At 37.1% G+C, this 20,000-nt stretch overlaps 1 protein-coding gene across 5 annotated transcripts in view; it reads left to right on the plus strand.

The window, feature by feature from the left end:
• Positions 1–20,000, plus strand: part of LOC106874024 (uncharacterized) — a 127,646-nt gene that overhangs the window by 29,721 nt on the left and 77,925 nt on the right. For 4 of the 5 annotated variants that reach the window (XM_089359476.1, XM_089359474.1, XM_089359473.1 and 1 more), the window contains exon 2: positions 14,880–16,634. In XM_089359476.1, coding sequence (XP_089215602.1) covers positions 15,284–16,634 — 1,351 coding nt within the window. In that variant the 5' untranslated portion in view covers positions 14,880–15,283. Of the gene's footprint in view, positions 1–13,249; positions 13,651–14,879; positions 16,635–20,000 lie in introns of those variants that run through there. The other variant, XM_089359472.1, reaches the window with a different exon arrangement.

Raw genomic sequence — 20,000 nt, forward strand, 5'->3', positions numbered from 1 at the left:
CATTCCTTCCTCCTGTCCAGGAGGCTACTCCGTCGTAGAATTTACCAATTTTCAGCTGATTGGAATGGGACAAAGTGAAGTGAAATAGAACAGTAACGAGCCGTCCGATCTGGGGATCGGACCAACGATGAAGCGATCGTGGATGCAACACTCTAACCACCGGGCCACACGCATTCACCCCCCCCCCCCCCCACACCAAGCCTTTTTGCGAATTTTCTTTTAACAGCTTACGAAATAAAATCAAACTCGCTCATATTGCCCCCCCCCCCCGCCCTTTTCCTGTCCACAAGATTATTTGTTTACATTTATTTACGTGTGTTGTGTAACCGTCTAGCGGCGCTGAAAGATCAACATTGAGAACAGAAGGCTCAACCTGTCTAGTATAGGCGAATAGACCCATAAAATTTGACAATTGTTCAGTTTATGGTAGTTTCAACCGATGTTGGGGTACCAAGAAGGGAAGTTTTACATCTAACAAGTAGCACGTTTAGTTCATTATCACCGGTTTATACGTAATGACAATGAACCATTTCTGAAATAGCGTGATGTGCATCGGAGCATGACATCCATGTCTGTTGTAATGACAGGGTATATGTGCCCTTAAGACTAAGAGAACTACGGATCCATCACATATTTAGGGGCCGCCTCCTGAATCAACGTCCAAGCAAAACCCTATATCGTATAGGTGCCGGATGATATAGTCAAAATATCGCCATATGTCAGCTACATCTGAGCGAAATGGATGTTGTTTATAATGTTATCTGACGACTGTCTGTAAGAATTCGGATATGGAACTTCAGCCGAGAAGTTCTTCTGCAAGGGCTGTATCGATATCGATTCTTTACTCAACGTCTGTATTATCGAGTGCGTTTTGATTGATTTTTATAAACTTCTACAAAAATAAATAAGTAAATGAGTGGAAAATTTACCGGTGAGTGTGTTAGATTATAAGGCACTAAATAAAAGAGAATGACTTTCACCAGACAGACACAACAGAATATGCTTCAACACACGAACTCACATAAAGAATCTTGCAAACCAAATCCCAAAACGAAATATATACACACACACACGCACGCACACACACACACACACACACACACACACACACACACACACACACACACACACACACACACACAGAGGGTGTTCCTAAAGTAGGTTTACAGTTATTCAACTATCTCTTTCGCTTTCATATATCAACAGATTAGATCTTAATTATAAAAAGAAAAATATGAAACCATTATTCTATGCTAATTTGGTTAATTTTGTCAATCTCCCTCATTAGTTTGTAAGACAAACTTAAATGTAATAAAATGCTTTAAAAGAAATCTAAAATGCCTACGTGATAACAGTAAACCTTCACAAATATATATATATATATATAAACTTTTTGAAAAATGAAGTAACTTTTTCAATACGCCGAGAATTTTATAATTTTAGCCTCGCTGTGAAAAGTAAACAATATATTTACATTGTAACATTTATCTCTTCCTACACAGAAACAAAACAAAAAATATGATATCACACGATCGACGTAGCCTGAAGTATGTATGTATGTATGTATGTATGTATGTATGTATGTATGTATGTATGTATGTATGTGTGTGTGTGCTTATGCGCATGCCTGTCTATATGGATGTACGTGCGCATGTATGCCTGTATCTAGAAATTATTCGTCTGCTAGTGACACACTTCTGTGCTATTGAGCAATTTAATGTCTATATGAGACGTTTTCTTAAGATGTAGCCTTCTTTTAGGACGTCCACATCAGATGAAATATGCAGATCACTTTTCGGTATACACACTCATGAACACACACATACATACACACACACACGTATATATATGTGTGTGTGTGTGTGTATACATTTAAGTTTATATACACATATGTATATATGTAAAACGTATATGTTTACATGTATGTATTTGTACGTATATGTTTACATGTATGTAAATATGTATGTGTGTGTACAGATGTTCGTGATTGTGTGTGTGTGTGTGTGTGTGTGTGTATGTACAGATGTGAGTGTGGCTTGTGTTTACGTTCATTATTTTTACCGATGCGTCGTGTTCCGTCCTTTACGTATATGCTTGACATAAAATAGCGGTTCGACAAATAGATTCCGATAAAACAAGCTGACTGCGGCTAGATGAGATGATCGACTACAACCCGAAAAGGGAGTGGGGATGGTGGTGATAATGATGGTGGCGAAGATGATGATGATGATGAGGATGATGATGATGATGATGAAGATGATGATGATGATGAGGATGATGATGATGATGAGGATGATGATGATGACGACGACGACGACGATATAATGATGCTGTGTTTGACGAAGATTTCAATACTTTTGCCAACTTCGGGTCGTGTCTGTGTTATATGTGTATGTGTGTGTGTGTATGTATGTATGTATGTATGTATGCGTATGTGTGAATAGTCGCGTTCGTCGTGTTACTCAATGTGTGTCTATGTGAATATATATATATATATATATATATATATATATATATATATATATATATATATGTCTATATATATATGTGTGTGTCTGCAAACGTATATGTACACTCACACACACACAGATGTATATGCGGGACTCTATGTAAATGTGACAGTGTGTATACATACGCGCGTAGTAGGACCATGTGTGTGTGTGTGTGTGTGTGTGTGTTGATAGTTTCTGTGTTTCGAAAGTGTTAAAGTTCGTTTAAAGTTTGTCAAAACAACAGATGTTTGGATGGAAAGAGAAGAGAGAGAGAGAGAGAGAGAGAGAGAGAGAGAGAGAGAGAGAGAGAGAGAGCGAGAGAGAGCGAGAGAGAGAGAGAGAGACTGTGGAGTGAGAGAAAAAGAAAGGCTGGCATTGTTAGAGCTTGTGATGGATGACTGCCGATATGAGAAGGACGACAGCGGAGGGAGGGTGTTGACGACCAGGAAGAGCACGGCGATCATATCGACGACGACGACGACGATGATGATAATGATGATGATGATGATGATGATGATGATGATGATGGGGATGATGAGGATGATGATGATGATGATGATGTCGTTGTCAATGATAAAGAGGACAGAGAAGAACGAGAATATTCTGTTGATTAATTTCTGGGTCAGATTTTAACCGCGTACGACCGACCTATATCCGTAATCGGAAGTATCTCTAGCTTTGACCTTACCACCGCCCCTTTCTTTTTTGAGATATTAAGTTTTATCTTATGAATATATTACCCAAATGTGTTCACTAAAAAATATTTTCTTTCTCGGAAAAACAAAAACACAGAAAAGGCAAAAATTAAAAAAAAAAAACGCGACTGTGATTTTGGAGAGAGATATAGCTGCTATTTCTAGCACTTGCATTGTTGGTGTTATTATGTTTGCATAGTCACTAAAATAAATGCGCCCTAGCCAGACTCATGGGCTCGGTCTCCCGGTTTCAATGGCATGTGTATGTTCCCCAGCCAGTCCATCGCAGCATTACTCATTTTTGCCAGCTGAGTGGACTGGAACAATGTGAAATGAAGTGTTTTGCTCAAGAACACAACGCGTCACCCGGTCCAGGAATCGAAACCACAATCTTACGATCATGGTGCTGACACCCTAACCACTAAGCCACGCGCCTCCACTTTGCATAGTCACTACCGGTACAATATTACAACACTTGAGACTGAAACAAGAATTCCAGTAGTGAACCATCTCTTCTTTTTTTCCAAACTGCTGCTTCGTATTTCAGAATCAATCACGAATATAAATATAACATAATGACTGTAGTTAGTGTGATAATATACAATGTCCGTGAATATAATGAATCCAGGACTGTTTTATAAGACAGTAGGCTTATCTAATTTGGCGCTGGTTTAGCTATTATTTCTACCCCTTTCGAGCAACTGCGGGGTGACTTCTACTATAATTCTAATGGATTATTGTGACAGTAGGCTAGACGAACGGTGGTGGTGTATGCGGAGATGTCCTTTCTGTAAATCATCTTTTAAGAAACGCATACTTTCTTTCTTTCTTTCTTATCCCCCCTCCGCTCCACATAAATACACACGCATTATGTGTATATATTTTTATGTGCAGGCAAAATGTGTGCGTATACTTATATATAGGACGTATATACATACACACATATATACACATGCAAACAAATACATGTTATACCCACACATTCTCTCTCTCTCTCTCTCTCTTTCTTACACACACACACACACACACACACACACACACACACACACACACATGTATGTATGTGTGGTTGTATGTATGCATCTGTATACGTATGTCTGTTGTGTAATAATTGCTTGCGTGTAATTTTCGTTTTTATCCCACGGCCTGTTATCTCAAGTTGGTTGTGTGACGTCATATAACAATAACAATCTCAAAGTCCGTTGAATGAATGAATGAATAGATTGATAGAATTAAAGAACATATGAATAAAGGAATGAGAGAACGACGAAAGGGAATGAATGAAAGGTTGAAAACAAGAAAAGACGGCAACGTGTTTCCTTCTATACAATAATAATAATAACTTGGTTCGTCTGTCTTGATTAACGAACGATCTCTTTTGAGTTTGTGGCATTACGAGACGTCTGAAGGGCAGCTTGTTGTTCTTAAAATAAAGAAGAAAAACAAAAAGAATAGAATAATAATAATAATATGTTGTTGTTGGTACTTCGTCGCTTACGACGTCGAGGGTTCCAGTTGATCCGATCAACGGAACAGCCTGCTCATGAAATTAACGTGCAAGTGGCTGAGCACTCCACAGACACGTGTACCCTTAACGTAGTTCTCGGGGATATTCAGCGTGACACAGAGTGTAACAAGGCTGACCCTTTGAATTACAGGCACGACAGAAACAGGAAGTAAGAGTGGGAGAAAGTTGTGGTGGAAGAGTACAGCAGGGTTCGCCATCATCTCCTGCCGGAGCCTCGTGGAGCTTTTAGGTGTTTTCGCTCAATAAACACTCACAATTCCCGGTCTGGGAATCGAAACCGCGAGTCCGCTGCCCTAACCACTGGGCCATTGCGCCTCCACTTATTATAATAATTATAATAACAATAACCAATAATAACTATGATGGTGATGATGATTGTTTTTTTTTATTAGTTACAAGGATCTTAGATACAAAACAAGGACGAAACAATAATAACAAACAAAGCGAAAACAAAAAATAAAGGGTTGTGGATTTTAAATTGGACAAACTAAGTCAACAACATGATAAAGAACAATGATAAATAATCAGTAATAGTGGTAAAGAACTTCAAATCAAAATAAAAACAGGAAACAACCCACAGTCGTGCATAGAGGATCGGCGGGTACACCCACTCGAAACCCCAGATTAACCTTGACTCACTAAAAGCAAGCACCTTCACCTAGTTCTTACTGCTTAATCCACAACTTGTTTTGAATAAATCTGTTTGGCTAAGCTCGTTTACTTTCGAGTGTTTTTTTTTTGCATGTGGTAGCGTAATCTGGTAAAAATAGGTGCCGATTTCTTCCTGAAATCATATCTTTATTGTCTTGTATGAGGAAATATACATTAGAATTGTGATTCTTTAAAAGAAAAAAAACCTTCACTGACTCATGACAAGACTGAAAAAAAGAAAAATTTAAAATTATTAGGTTGCCACACACACACACACACACACACACACATGTACGTGTGTGTATGTGTATAGCTAGATAGATAAATAGATAGAGGAAAAGTTAGATACGCTCACACACACACACACACACACACACACGCAAGCACACGCACGCACACGTATGCAGGTACGGGTCAGTAGTTAGGGAATTTGTTTCGCAACCGCGAGGACCTAGGATCAATTCCACCGCGTGATGTCTTGAGTAAATGAATGTCTTTCCTTGTAGCTTCAGGTCGACCTAATCTTTGTGAAGCAATCAATATGAGCAGAAGGAAACTGTATGGAAGCCTGTCAGATGAACCATATCCGTAATTCAAAAAAAAAAAAAAGGCTCAATCGCTTCCCCTTGCGAAACGAAGTCCACAGGTCCGTTAAAAACTCAGCGGCTTCGGTCGCTAATTAAGTGAATAGGTTGTCCAGTTGATCGAACTGACTGGACACTAATAAGTCGAAATCAACGAAAGCAATTGCTTTAAAGCTGAGAAGAATGTACCCGTTGCACTTTGTTGCTAAAATTGTACATGCACCTGTGCAATTAATTAAAAATCACTCAAGTTTTTTTTTTTTATATAGATACCTGGCATTTCCGACCGGGCCTCAAAAGATTCGTGACACACCTGTAGGTCTCTCTACTCAGTTTAAAAATAAGCCGCGATGTTGGTTGGAAAAAAAAGCTTTAAAAATGTATTCTTAGAGAGCCTATTAAAAACACGGGATGGTCACGGCTAGAATGTCTTTGATCATAGGTCTCCTAGTTCAAGGTTGACATGTGACTAAAAAGTAAAAAAAAAAAGAGAAAAAAAAACAGAAGAACACAAAAAGCACAACGAACTTTCTTTCTGAGTATGTACTGCAAGGTAGTCTCACCTTCCCCTCGAAGTGATACTTGAACAAACTGATGGAGCAGGGTTTGGCCCGAGAGAGAATGTTCGGGTTGCGACTCATTTGCACTCAACTTTGAATAAATAATGTATTTTACACACACACACACACACACACACACACACACACACACACACACACAGTATAGCCATCTATATGTATTACTCAACATCTTTACATGATTGACGGGGAAGAAAGATAGTGCAGTTTTCATCCAAAATAAAATCTCTTATAGACGTGGTGTGTTAAAAACAATATATATCAGAGAGAGCCCCCCACCCCCCAAAAAATCATCCCAGCAATGTCTAGCGAAAACGCGGGATGCATTTCGGTCCTTTTGGGCTCTGTCAATAACGTGTACTCGTAGTTATATGCCTGAACGAAATTTGTCGCCTCCGATATATGGGAAGTAGTGTGGCTGTGTGGTAAAAGTTTTGCTTCCCAATCACATGATTCCGGGTTCAGTCCCACTGCATGGAACCTTGAGCAAATGTCTTCTATCATAGCCCCGAGCCGACCAAAAGCCTTGAGAGCAGATGCGTGTGTGTGTGTGTGTGTGTGTGCGCGCACACACACACCTTTGTGTATGTACTTGTTCCTCCGCCACTGCTTCACAACCGGTGTTGGTTTGTTTACATTCCTGTAACTTAATGGTTCGATCAAAAGGACCAGTGGAACAAGTATCAGGCTTAACAACTAAATCGTGCTCCAGCATGGCCGCATTCCAATGATTGAAACAAGTGAAAGAATTGAAAAGATAATGCGAATAGCTGCCGGACAGTATGTTCGCCATTGAACCGGAATTAAATTAAAATAGCCACCTATGAATCATACTCAACGAATATAGACACAATTGACAGAGAAGATAGAGGCGGTTTTCGTCAGATGTCTATACATACATACATACATACATACATACGTACATACATACATACATACACACATACACACATGCATATACATACATATACACATAGACATACATACATACATACACACATACATACATAGACATACGCCCACTTAGTATAATTGTATGGATATTTCGAAGTTTAATCGAAAATACTTCTCATGCAGTGTTGAGCTAGCGGGTTTAAGTCTCGGATCTAAGGTCTATGTATGTATGTATGTATGTATGTATGTATGTATGTATTTTGTATGTATGTGTGTGTATATATGTGTGTCTATGTATGCGTGTGTGTATGTATGCATGTATGTGTATGTGTGTACGTGTGCATATGTATGTGTATGAATATATGTATGTATGAATGTATCTGTCTATCTGTCTGTCTGTCTGTCTGCCTATCTATCTGTCTGTCTGTCTGTCTATCTATCTATCTATCTATCTATCTATCTATCTATCTATCTATCTATCTATCTATCTATCGTTGGTAAATGCTAATGCACCAAAGCAATCTTCTCTATTTGTAGACATATTACCGTTGTTGCTACTAACAGGTAAAGATACACTATCTTAGGTATAAATCTGTTGTATTTAGTACCATCACCCTGCGTTCAACCATCGTAATTTCGTAGATGTAAGCTTTGGTACTAGTAATATCCTTGATTCGTTATAATCCATTCTAAAAGGGGGAAAAATATATGAGAGCTGTTAGAGTGCCGGACAAATGCCTTGAAGTATTTGTTTCGACTCTGAACGTTCTGAGTTCAAATTCCTCCGACGTCAAGCTTTTTGTTCATCGTTCTGTTTTTTTTCTTCGTTTTTGTTCTTTTTCGTCAATAAATTAAAGTACCAGTCAGGTACTCAGGTACTGGACCCATTTAATCAGCTAATCCCTTTTTGGCCTTGTGTCTACTTTACGTTAAAACTACCTACTCTTCTTCTTCTTCTTCTTCTTCTTCTTCTTCTTCTTCTTCTTCTTCTTCCACATACGTACACTGTTATACTACATACACTTTTTTTTCCTAAATCATTCCATTCTATGAAAATCCTTACACTTTATTTCTTGTCTTTGCATCGCCTACCCACTCCTCATCCGTCGCTCAGGGTAGAAAATGAAATCACCACGTTTTTACGATCTGGGTTCAAATTCCGCCGAGGTCGATTTTGCTTTTCATTCTTTAGGGGATCGATAAAATAAGTACCAATTGAGTACTAGGATCGATATAATCGACTAGTCTCCTTCTGCAAAATTTCAGGCCGTGTACCTTTTTAGTAGAAAGAATTATTATTATTATTATTATTATTATTATTATTATTATGGACGATTTTTCTAACAGAAGCGGTAAAGTGCTATGTCTAGTTGTAACACCTACTTAAGCTTAAATTTCACCAGGATTGTTTTAGTTCCTCATTCTTCCGAGGTTAATGAAATAATTAGTACTGGGGACGATTTGTTCGACTAAAAACCACCAAGGCGGTGCTCCAGCATGGCCGCAGCAAAATAAAGAGACGAACAATAAATAAAAGTCGAATTGCATAAATCACAGTGTTTGACATAGCTCTGCGCGCGCACGTGTGTGTGAAGTAGTGACTTATCTAATATATCAATAAAAACAGCTGTTCGCACTCGTTGGGATTTTCTTATATTTGAAGATACTAGATCTTTACGTACAATATATATTTTAACGCCCTACTTCGGTATCTATCTATCTATCTATCTATCTATCTATCTATCTATCTATCTATCTATCTATCTGTCTATCTATCTATCTGTCTGTCTGTCTGTCAATTTATCTATCTCTCCGTGTGTCTGTCTATGTATGTATGTATGTATGTATGTATGTATGTATGTATGCATCTATCTATCTATCTATCTATCTATCTATCTATCTATCTATCTATCTATCTATCTTATTTCTTTATTGCCCACAAGGGGCTAAACATAGAGGGGACAAACAAGGGCAGACACCTTGGACGAGTGTCTCCCACTATAGCTTCGGACCGGCCAAAGCCTTTTGAGTGGATTTGTTAGGCGGAAACTGAAAGAAGCCCTTCGTATATATATGCTTATGCGTGTGTGTCTTTGTGCTTGTGATTATCCTCCACTCCACCATCGCTTGACAACCGCTGCTGGTGTGTTTACGTCTCCGTAACTTAGTGGTTCGGTATAAAAGACCGATAGAATAAGTGCTGGGCTGGGGTCGATTTCTTCGACTAAAATCCTTTGAGGTGGTGCTCTAGCATGGCCGCAGTCAAATGACTGAAACAAGTAATTGAATAATATACACACGCACACACACTTATATTATATATACATTAATTATGTGTGTGTGTGTGTGTGTGTGTGTGTGTAACTGTTTTGCAATCTTTGTGTTTATTTCCGCGTTGCTGTCATACGACGTCATTACGTAGAGTCACTGATTTCCCGCCAAATTGCTTTCAGCCTCGTCATATAAACAGATCCATTCAATTGGCGATTTGGCTGTCGCCTGATCTCTTGAGCCGAAGTTTCTGTAAAAAAAAAAACCTATCAAAAACAGAAGGAAAAAAAAAACGATGACACTCCTCGTAGCGAATCATCCACATTTGACTTTTTAATATACATACAAACATACGTACATACATGTGTGTATATATATGAGTGCAAATCGGCGAAAACAAATATATATACGCTGATGCATAAAGTATTACTGATATCTATCTATCTATCTATCGATCGATCGATCTTTTTGTTTTCCTCCCTTCCCCTCCCCAAAAGAAAAGCTCTACTTTGTAACTTGTCCCCTCTGTGTTCAGCCCTGTGTGTCTAATAAAGAAACATATCTATCTATCTATCTATCTATCTATCTATAAATGCTTGGAACGAAAATTCCTTGCTGTATTTATGATTGACGAAGAAAGGGCAGCGATTATGACCGTTTCTGAAAGTGGCGGAAACCACAACTGAAATTATCCTCAGGTTTCGGTGCTTTTGCAATGGAGTAAATTCCGCTAGAGTACCCCATCAGCAAGGTGGTGGGTTTTAAAACAGAGCTACAAATTAAAACTATCAATAGAGAATGGGAGCAGGTCACCTAGCGGTTTCCGTATAGTTTCCGTTAACCAAATTCTTACTCGCATGATTTTGGTTAGCGTAAAAACCATGGCAGAAAACTTCTTGTCCAGTTTGCCACACCCCGGGATTGAACCCGTAACAACGTTGATAAACAGGAACCTTGTTAGTCACACACAATCATGCCCCCGCCCAATTAGTCACGAACTTTAAACAACATTGATATGTTAAAAACCACACACGATATGTATATATATATATATATATATATATATATATATATATATATATATATATATATATATATATATATGTATGTATATATATTTATTTATATATATATATCACATATGTGTGTATGTACATAATGTGTGTATTTATATATGAATGGATACGAGTGTGTATTATTAAACTTCATACAACCAGTTGTTAACTTGTATGATGTACACACACGCATGCGCTCTCTGTGGCATATTCACCTACACAAAACATCAGGTTACCTGAGACAAATATATTCATGCGTTATACAATATACACAAGCGCACATGCAGCAATTAAGTAGGTGTGCCGTTGTGCAACGAACTGAAATCATCTTGGGGGCAAAGTCTCCCTTCTTGGGGGTAACGAAAAGGTTTGGTGCATTTGTCATTATTTATAAAGAACGCAGATTGTTTTTCTCTCCCCACCAAGAAAGGGATTTTTGCCCCACTAAACGACATACCTACGTAATTGTACTTTTTTCGCAATAAACAACACTTTCGTTCAACGCAGGTCTCTACTAGTTCTCGTTGAATTCTGTTCGTGTCTGTCTATCTATCTATCTATCTATCTATCTATCTATCTATCTATCTATCTATCTATCTATCTATCTAACTGTCTGTCTGTCTGTCTGTCCGTCCGTCCGTGAGTGTTGAAAATGACGTCTACATATCGGCGACATTGTGAGTAAAATGTGTGTATATGTAAATGTATATATGTATAATGTGTGTGTGTGTGCATATGTATATGTATATATGTATAATGCGGTGTATGCATGTGTATATGTATATATATGTATAATGCGTGTGTGTGTGCATACGTAAATTTATATATGTATAATGTGTGTATGTATGTATGTATGTTTGTGTAGTTATGCGTCTGTGCGTGTGTGTAAAACTTTATTTTCCTGTAACTAAGTAATCGTTGTGTTTATAATAGTATTCACAACAAAGTCGTTTTCCTCACGCCCCACAAAAATGAAAACTGACGTGTTCAAACATTCACACACACATACATAGCTACACACACACACATACACACACAGAGTCCTGATAACACAATGTATGTTCATATACCCATCTATCTATCTTTGTATTTTCCCCTGTAGCTGTATCTCCCTCACACACATACATACACGCATATACACACACTTTCTATGACTTGTCACCATTTATCTATCACATAACATACACACACACACACACATACTAGCATACACATGGAGTATCGTCGGCGCGTGGACTTGTTTAAACTCATTAGTTCTCCTCCTCCTCCTCCTTTCTCTGTTCCGTCTATTTCTCCCTCCTACTTCTGTCATATATCTTTTTTCCGTCTTAAGTTTCACTCTCACTCTTACTCCAACGAATTCCTCACTCCCACCCAACCTCACTTCCTCTTTATTCATAAACACACACACACACAGAAACGTACCGTATATATGATGTTTATCAGGCGTGTGTATGTATGTATGAATGAACGTATGCGTATATATAAATGTATGTATATGTATAGATGTATGCATATATATATATAAATATTCATGTAAAGTATGCGTGCATGTTTGTATGTGTACACACAGACACACACACGTGTGTGTATAATCAAAGGACACTGTCCTGGGGAAAGGGTAGGGCGAATCTATGTAAACATATATCTGGAAGATTCTGATCTGGTGGCATACACACACTCAAACGTACACAAACAAAAAATTACGCGCGCACACTAGTATACATACGCATGCGCGTACGCCGAAGTTAACTTAAGACACACCCACAAGACATGCTTGCACTCACACACACACAGAGCGTCAATCGTTTTTGTGTACATAGCTACACATGTGCGTATGTTTACGCACATATAATACACGCATGTGTTTTACCTTCGTCTCTTTCGATCTTTCCGTCTGTCTGTCTGTCTGTCTATCTGTCTGTCTGACGGACAGAAGAAATACTGTTGCACTCACGCGCATGTAACACACATCCATAAACATGCACACACACACAAAACAACGCGCTACACATCAGTAAACAAACGCATGACATTACCATACGCACGAACACTCTCTCTCTTTCTTTCTGTCTCTGTCTCTGTCTGTCTCTCTCTCTCTCTCACGCGCACGTACATATACACACAACCAGAGAGGGGTACAGAAATATGTGCAATTACACATATACATATACACTTATATACACACACACTCACTCACATATACGATGTATACCACTGTAATAAGCAATATACCATCGCTAAATAGCCTATTCCCGCTCACTCTCACTTCCCCTCACACACACACACACACACACACACATTCACACACACACACGCACACACATACAAGAGGTACCGCGGCAATAAGCATCACCACCACCGCCACCACCACCACCACCACCACCACCACCATCATCGTAATAAGCACATCACTGCCACCACCACTCTATAGCTCTTACTCACATCTGATGACGTAATATTTTATTGTTATTTATAGCGTTCCCTACCAATCTGGTTTCATTTGTGATAAGATATTTGTTTGGGAAACTTCTGAGGAAGAAGAAAAAAATAAAAGAAAAACCTACGAGAGAAGCATATATTATCATATATATATATATATATATATATTTACATTTTTATATTATCTTACAAAACATAAACCTACAATTATATTTATATTTATAAAAAAGTGAAAGAACAATACATGCAATATACATATTATAAAGCGGATAACAAGAAAATAATCACAACATACAACTGAACACCTATTTATTTGTATTTATGCACACGCTCTAACTGGATTTAAAAGGAAAGTTTATTGAAGTTGCGCGGACTTGTTATGATTTTAATTTAAAGGGGGAAAAAAAAAGTAAAGTGACGTTTTTGGTAATATATTCTACAGAAATCCAAGGATATAAAGGTACATACAAAAATCTCTTCTTGTAAAAGCTTTTACATATGAAAAAAAGAATGCTTTTTTTTATATTTCGTATGAAAAAAGTTTTCTTTCTACGTTAAAGATATTTTTTTTATCGCCAACATGTATTAATTACAATTATATGTTATCATATACGCGTAGTTTTTTTGTTTTTGTTTTTACTTTAAACTATATCTCCAGTTGATTTTTTTTTTACTTAAAAAACATTATCGCTTACTAAGTTAATCCATATTAAATATTTTCTACACGTATGTTTTTGTTTTAAGCTAATTCTTTTTCGCGTGAAAAAAGTTTTTGCTTTTAATTTAAAAATATAGTTGTTACTAAGTGATAGATACATGTTTTTCAAGTATTTTTTTTAAATCTGAAACTTTTTTTTTTTGCTAGAAAAAAGTTATTTTTATTTCGATTTTTTAAGCTTAATATTCGATAAACACTTTTCACGTTTCATTTTATCTTAAAGCTAAAATTTAAACTATGTAATTAGCAGAGAGAAAGTCAGGCGTAGATAGAGATGGGGAAGCATATACATCGGCGAACAGAAAGAAATTGTTTATTTAGTATATTTTCAATGAATCCAGTTTTATATGTGTTTGTAGACGCTTTTGTGTTAATTCTGTGACGAATTTTAATATTTCTTGGGATGGCTGGACGAAAGTGTGCGAAAAAGAGAAAGAGTGCGAGGAAAAAAATCGAAAACTTAGTAAATAAATCTTTTAGGTTACTTTCGAATTCTCTGTTCACGCTTTGCTGTTTATCGATGCAAAAAAAGACAGCAAGAATCGTTTATCGTAGAATTTGTTTACATTTTCTTATCTCACTAATGTTTATGAAAACATACTATGTACAACTTTATGACTTTTAGTCACTGGTCATGCTGGAGCATTAACACACACATACATACACACACATCTATATACGCAACATATATACATGTGAGCAAATACATGGTTTGTTTTGCGATTTTGTTCTATCTCCCCTTCTGTCCTTTTCGTGTGTTTTATTTCGTTTTGCCTTTTTTTTTATTAAAGCAGCTACAATAAACTTATTTTCAATCTGTCACCGATATATTTATTACCGTTTACCTTTCTTCCTTATTTTTTTCTCTTTATCTATCTATTTATCTATCTATCTATCTATCTACCAGCCTGTCTGTCTGTCTATCGATATACCTATCTATAATCTTTCTTTTCTTTTCATATTTCTTTCAGAATACAGAGTGGACCCTGAATAAGAAACAGAAATTGTGAAGAATTCAGTTGGGAAATTACATCATTTTCAACGTTACGCACACAGACTAAATATACTTATTATTATTTACTTGTTATATTTTTGTTTGCCTTTTTTTTTTCATTGACAATTCACTGAAGAGAAAAGAAAAGAAAAAAAAGGATTACCACTATTCCATTATTATCAGATTAAAGTTTTCATGTTATTGAACATTGGTTCTTGGCTCTCAAAAAGACAAAGACAAAAAAACTTGTTGCAATATTTGTTTCGCTTCGTTTGACTTACTTTATACATTTTTTTTGCGGTTTTTGAGAACTTGATATTTAACTAAAAGAACTAAAGAATTAAGTGTGAACATTTTTTTTTTTTGCTTCTTGGTTCAATTATGATGCAATCTGCTCCAATCAGTGAAGAATTATACGATTCACTGAACTCTAACCAAAAACCTACCCAGCCCAAGACAAAAGTTGCCATCGAAGACACAACAATTAGTCCTTTCGAAGACGGTGGAGGCGACGACGAAGACGACGACGACGACGATTCCATTCGGAACTTGTCCAATATGACCCCTTGCACACCCTCGGTGGGATCTTTTGACAGTAGTTACGCTACTGACGACTCCCCTTCTAATATTTCGCCACCTTATCACCATCACCACCACCAACAACAACAACAACAGCAGAAGGGGGACGAAGAGCATCATCATCTGCAGCAGCAAGAACAGCAGTACAACTTGTTCCAATATAGTCAACAGCAGCAGCAGCAGCAGCAATTTTGTCGCTCTCTCTGCCGCCGTCAGCGCTTCGAAGGACCGCAAAACTATCCCCACCGTTACCACAACCAGCAGCAACACCAGCACTCCCATCCTCCCTACTTCCCGCAGCAGCAGGAGCAGCATAATCATCATCTTCAACAACAGTTCCAGGCTCTGACAATAGGAAATACAACTGCTGCTATCGGTGCTGTAGGCGGCGGCGGAGGCGGAGACGGTGGTGGTGGTGGTGGTCGTCGTCGTGGCCCAGCTGTCATATCGACCAGTTTGTGTAGTGTAGAAAGTATGAGCGATTATTACTCGATGCGCGAGAGAAGTTCGAACGACTTTGACGAAAACGACGGCGACGACGACGACGACGACGATGATGTCGTCGTTGGCGACGATGACGACGAAGACAAAGACGACGACGACGATAATAACGACGACGTCGATGATGTAGACGAAGTGGTAGGCGCCGCTGACGACGATGATGAAGATGACGACGACGTCTTCTCCAAAGACGGAGTAAGTGGAAACAGCGCATTTCCGAGTACGCAACGACACGGCGTGTCTCACAGCCGACCAATACCGATTCGATCGGTTGCCAGAAGAAACAGAACAAATGATTTGAACACGATGAACCACCATCATCACCACAATAACAATAACCACAACAACAACAACAACGGTTCTACTTCTTCTTACGGAAGTCCGAGCAGTTTCCCCATGAGCATGGACCATCATTTCATGGCTAACTTCCGCAACAATTTCCCGCAACATTTCCAAGGACCTCACGGCATGAGTCCTGACTGTTGCCAGGCGGGAAATATTCTGGTATCTTGTAGCTGGGGATCGGAACTACGGCGCACTATCGGAACACAAACCTACCCCATGTTTAGAAGAACCAGCACATTGTTTGGGATTCAAACTCCCTGTCACTTACACAACCAGTCTAGTATCCGTGCAATCATCAGCTCAACAGGTAGGAAAAAAAAACTTTTATTCTCTTTCTTTTGCTGTTCGCTTTTAATTCCATCTTGTTCGCGCTTGTTTTTCCTATCTCTGATTAACTTAACCTCTTAGCATATATATTTTTTACGTGGATATTGAAAAAAAATGTGCTATTTCTTTATTTATTGTTTATTTTGAATTTGTATATAAGGAAGAATAAGTACAGAAATTATTTGGGATCAGTTATGATTTAACATAAAGTTACTTCATAGTTACTATGATAGTTACTAACAGTTAACGATAGAAAAACGGTAATTACATCATGAACGAAGTATTTCTGGTTAGAAATAAGTGACAAATATCTCAGAAAAAAGTGAACGTATATTTTCGTTCAAATATATTTACTAGACATCTCTGAACGAAAAAATACGGCATTTCGTTCATATATATATTTACTAGACATCTCTGAACGAAAATATACGGCATAATATGTTAAGAGGTTAAAAACTAACTAAAAAAAAAAAGAAGAGAAAATAACAAACAGAAAGTAAGAAGTTGAAGAAAGAAAGAAGAAATCAAATATGGGTCGGATGAATGAAAATAGTTTCTGAAAATAGTTGCTAAGCTTAATTTTTTTGCTAAGATTGCATGGTTTTAATTTTACAAATGAGATGTTGAGGCTTACATTCAGCGTGGAAAAACAAAATAAGAAGACAAAATGAGTTTAACTCTGTTTTAAATTTAGAACAAAAAAAAAAAAGAAAAAAAAAGCGTTGAATGAAACAACGAATGTTATGTGCGCATATATATTATATATATATATATATATATATATATATATATATATATATATATATATATATATATATATATATATATATATACATATAAACAATATAGACACAACTGTGTTTTAGTATAATTTTTCATGAGTTTTTTTTTTTAATATCTTCTCTTGACCAAAGAAGTTCTTTGAAGCCTTCGTTAGCGTAATTAAGGAATGCTATTGTTCCAAAACCTCACTCAAATACACACACACACACACACACACATACAAAGCTAGGGATTTGGGGACGGAACACTCGATTTTATTCCGACCTCAGAAGGATGAAATTCAAGGCAAACTTTACCCCAGCGGAATTTGAACGCAAACAAGCTGACCTAAATGGTCAGTGCTGTTGATGACAATGCAGTGAATTTGACAACAAAATCTCTCTAAAAAAAAAAAAAAAACAAAGAAAAAAAAAAAATAAATGGATGGAAAAAACGCGTTCCCAACTTCTAAACGACGATGTATCTCAGTCGACTATTACAGGATTCAGTCATTTGCCAGAAAGATTAACAAAATGAACAGCATAGAAGACTATGAACCATTACCGATACAATATCAATGATAATAAATGCAAAAATCTACTTTTTACGAATCCCGAGGTTTTTATTTTTTGTTAGAGCATGAACCATGTAATAATAATAACGCGACATGTGTCTGTGTAGCAGTACTAGTTGAATGAGAAATATACGTCACAGTGGTCACACGACAGCAATGGTTAGTTATAATGAAACAATGACATAACTTTTACAAGACCACCTTGTTTTAAAGATGTTCGAAGGACCTGCTAAATGTAACAACTAAAATCTCTCTTGAGCCACAGCCTGCAGTCTTTAAGTAACGAAAGTAATTAGTTATAGATATAGCTCCCACAGCCAGACCAAATCAATGGTCTGAGCCCTATAGTATTTGTTAATTGACTCCAAGTTTTAGATCAGAATTGGGTTTCTAAACCCGCGTGCCCACTCGGAAAACTTCCCAATGTGCCGTGCCTTAACACGGCATAGGTTGGAATGCTTTCAAAGTACTTACTGCTAAAGAACAGATGGAGAGAGAGAGAGAGAGTCAAAAATGAAGCCAGCTAATATAACTACAGACAATTTTCCCATGTATGTCACCGCCTCACCCATCCGCACGTAATTCTCTTGCAGAAAATTGTGTTTTTCAAGGCATGAATGTTACACAAACTCATTTTCCTTCTATGTATGTGCTTGTTGTTATTTCCTACAAAGAAAAACAGAAAAAACACACACCGAAGTAACGATCAAAATATTGAAAATGAAGAGAAAAACGTAATGATAGGAAAAAAACCCCCCACAAAACAGTAACGACAAAAAGTAACCCAAAACTAACGATAAAAAATACCCAAAAAGTAACGATAAAAATATGAAAATAAGAAAGAAAGAAAGATAGATAGAAAGAAAAAAAAACAACGAAAATCTCGCTTCAACATGTGATATTGTTTTGTAAATAAACCAGCGCGAATGTAAAAGAAGTAGAATGAGAAAGAGAAGCAGTTGTAGGGAACTGTCTAAAATGTTTGTCAATTACTATCGTTTCGTTTCGTTTTGCTGATCTTCGTTTCGCTGCTGCTTTTTATAATTATTTATTAATTTTTGCGCGTGTATATTAGCTCCTAATTTGCCCTGAGAAACTAAATGCATATAGAATATGAGCCTGTATAATATTTATTTATTCATGATCCGTGATTATATATTGGTAGCAGTGTGCATGTGTATATAATATGTGCGTGTGTATATATATATATACACACACACACACATGTGCGTGTGTATAATTTTTAATAGGCAGAAATTACACGTTCGAGTGTGCAGGAACGCTCTAAGAATGAATGCACATACATACACAAAAAATGACAGTAAATGAAGGTTCGTTTGATAAATCTTATCACATTTATTGTTACAACATAAAAGTTAAAATAAGTATTGTCTTCTTCGCCTTCATCAGACTGAACGTATATGTATCTACACACGCGGGCGTACAATATATCCGTGTCATATACACACGTTCATTTTTATGTACAAGCAACGTAGTTAATTTGTAATAGCAGTGAAGTTGGGGAAACACGAAGTGTTATTTAATACTTATTTCCTAAGCACGTGACTTAAAAGTATAAGTTAAAAACCTTTGTTGTACGAGGTATTAATCAGAATCGTTTCGCTGGACTTCAAACCAGCCGTCTCTTTCTCTCTCACCTGTGTTTCGATTTTTATTACGTGTTATTTTTGTTCTTTAACGCCAAGTCGATTTCTGTCGAGGAGACAGACTTACCTTTAAAAGCATTTAAAGCTGAAGAACCATGCCACGTATTTATTTGATTTCTTTCTTTCTTTCTTTTTTTTTTTTTTTAATTTTCTTTCAGTACTTGTGTCACACATCCATGTGTCCTTCTTTTTCTAAAGTCCGTAGAGTGCAGTTTGAGAGCGATTTGACTGCAATTTCTAGTCGAGCAATCACGAAAAGGGTTCTCTTGTTAGCCTCGTTCATTTTGTATTTTGGCGCCATTCGTATGCAAGGAACTCGGGGATCATTTTCTGAGAGTGTCAC

Source organism: Octopus bimaculoides, chromosome 11 (genome assembly GCF_046866305.1).
Source record: "Octopus bimaculoides isolate indiv1 chromosome 11, ASM4686630v1, whole genome shotgun sequence".
NCBI classification, from domain to species: domain Eukaryota; kingdom Metazoa; phylum Mollusca; class Cephalopoda; order Octopoda; family Octopodidae; genus Octopus; species Octopus bimaculoides.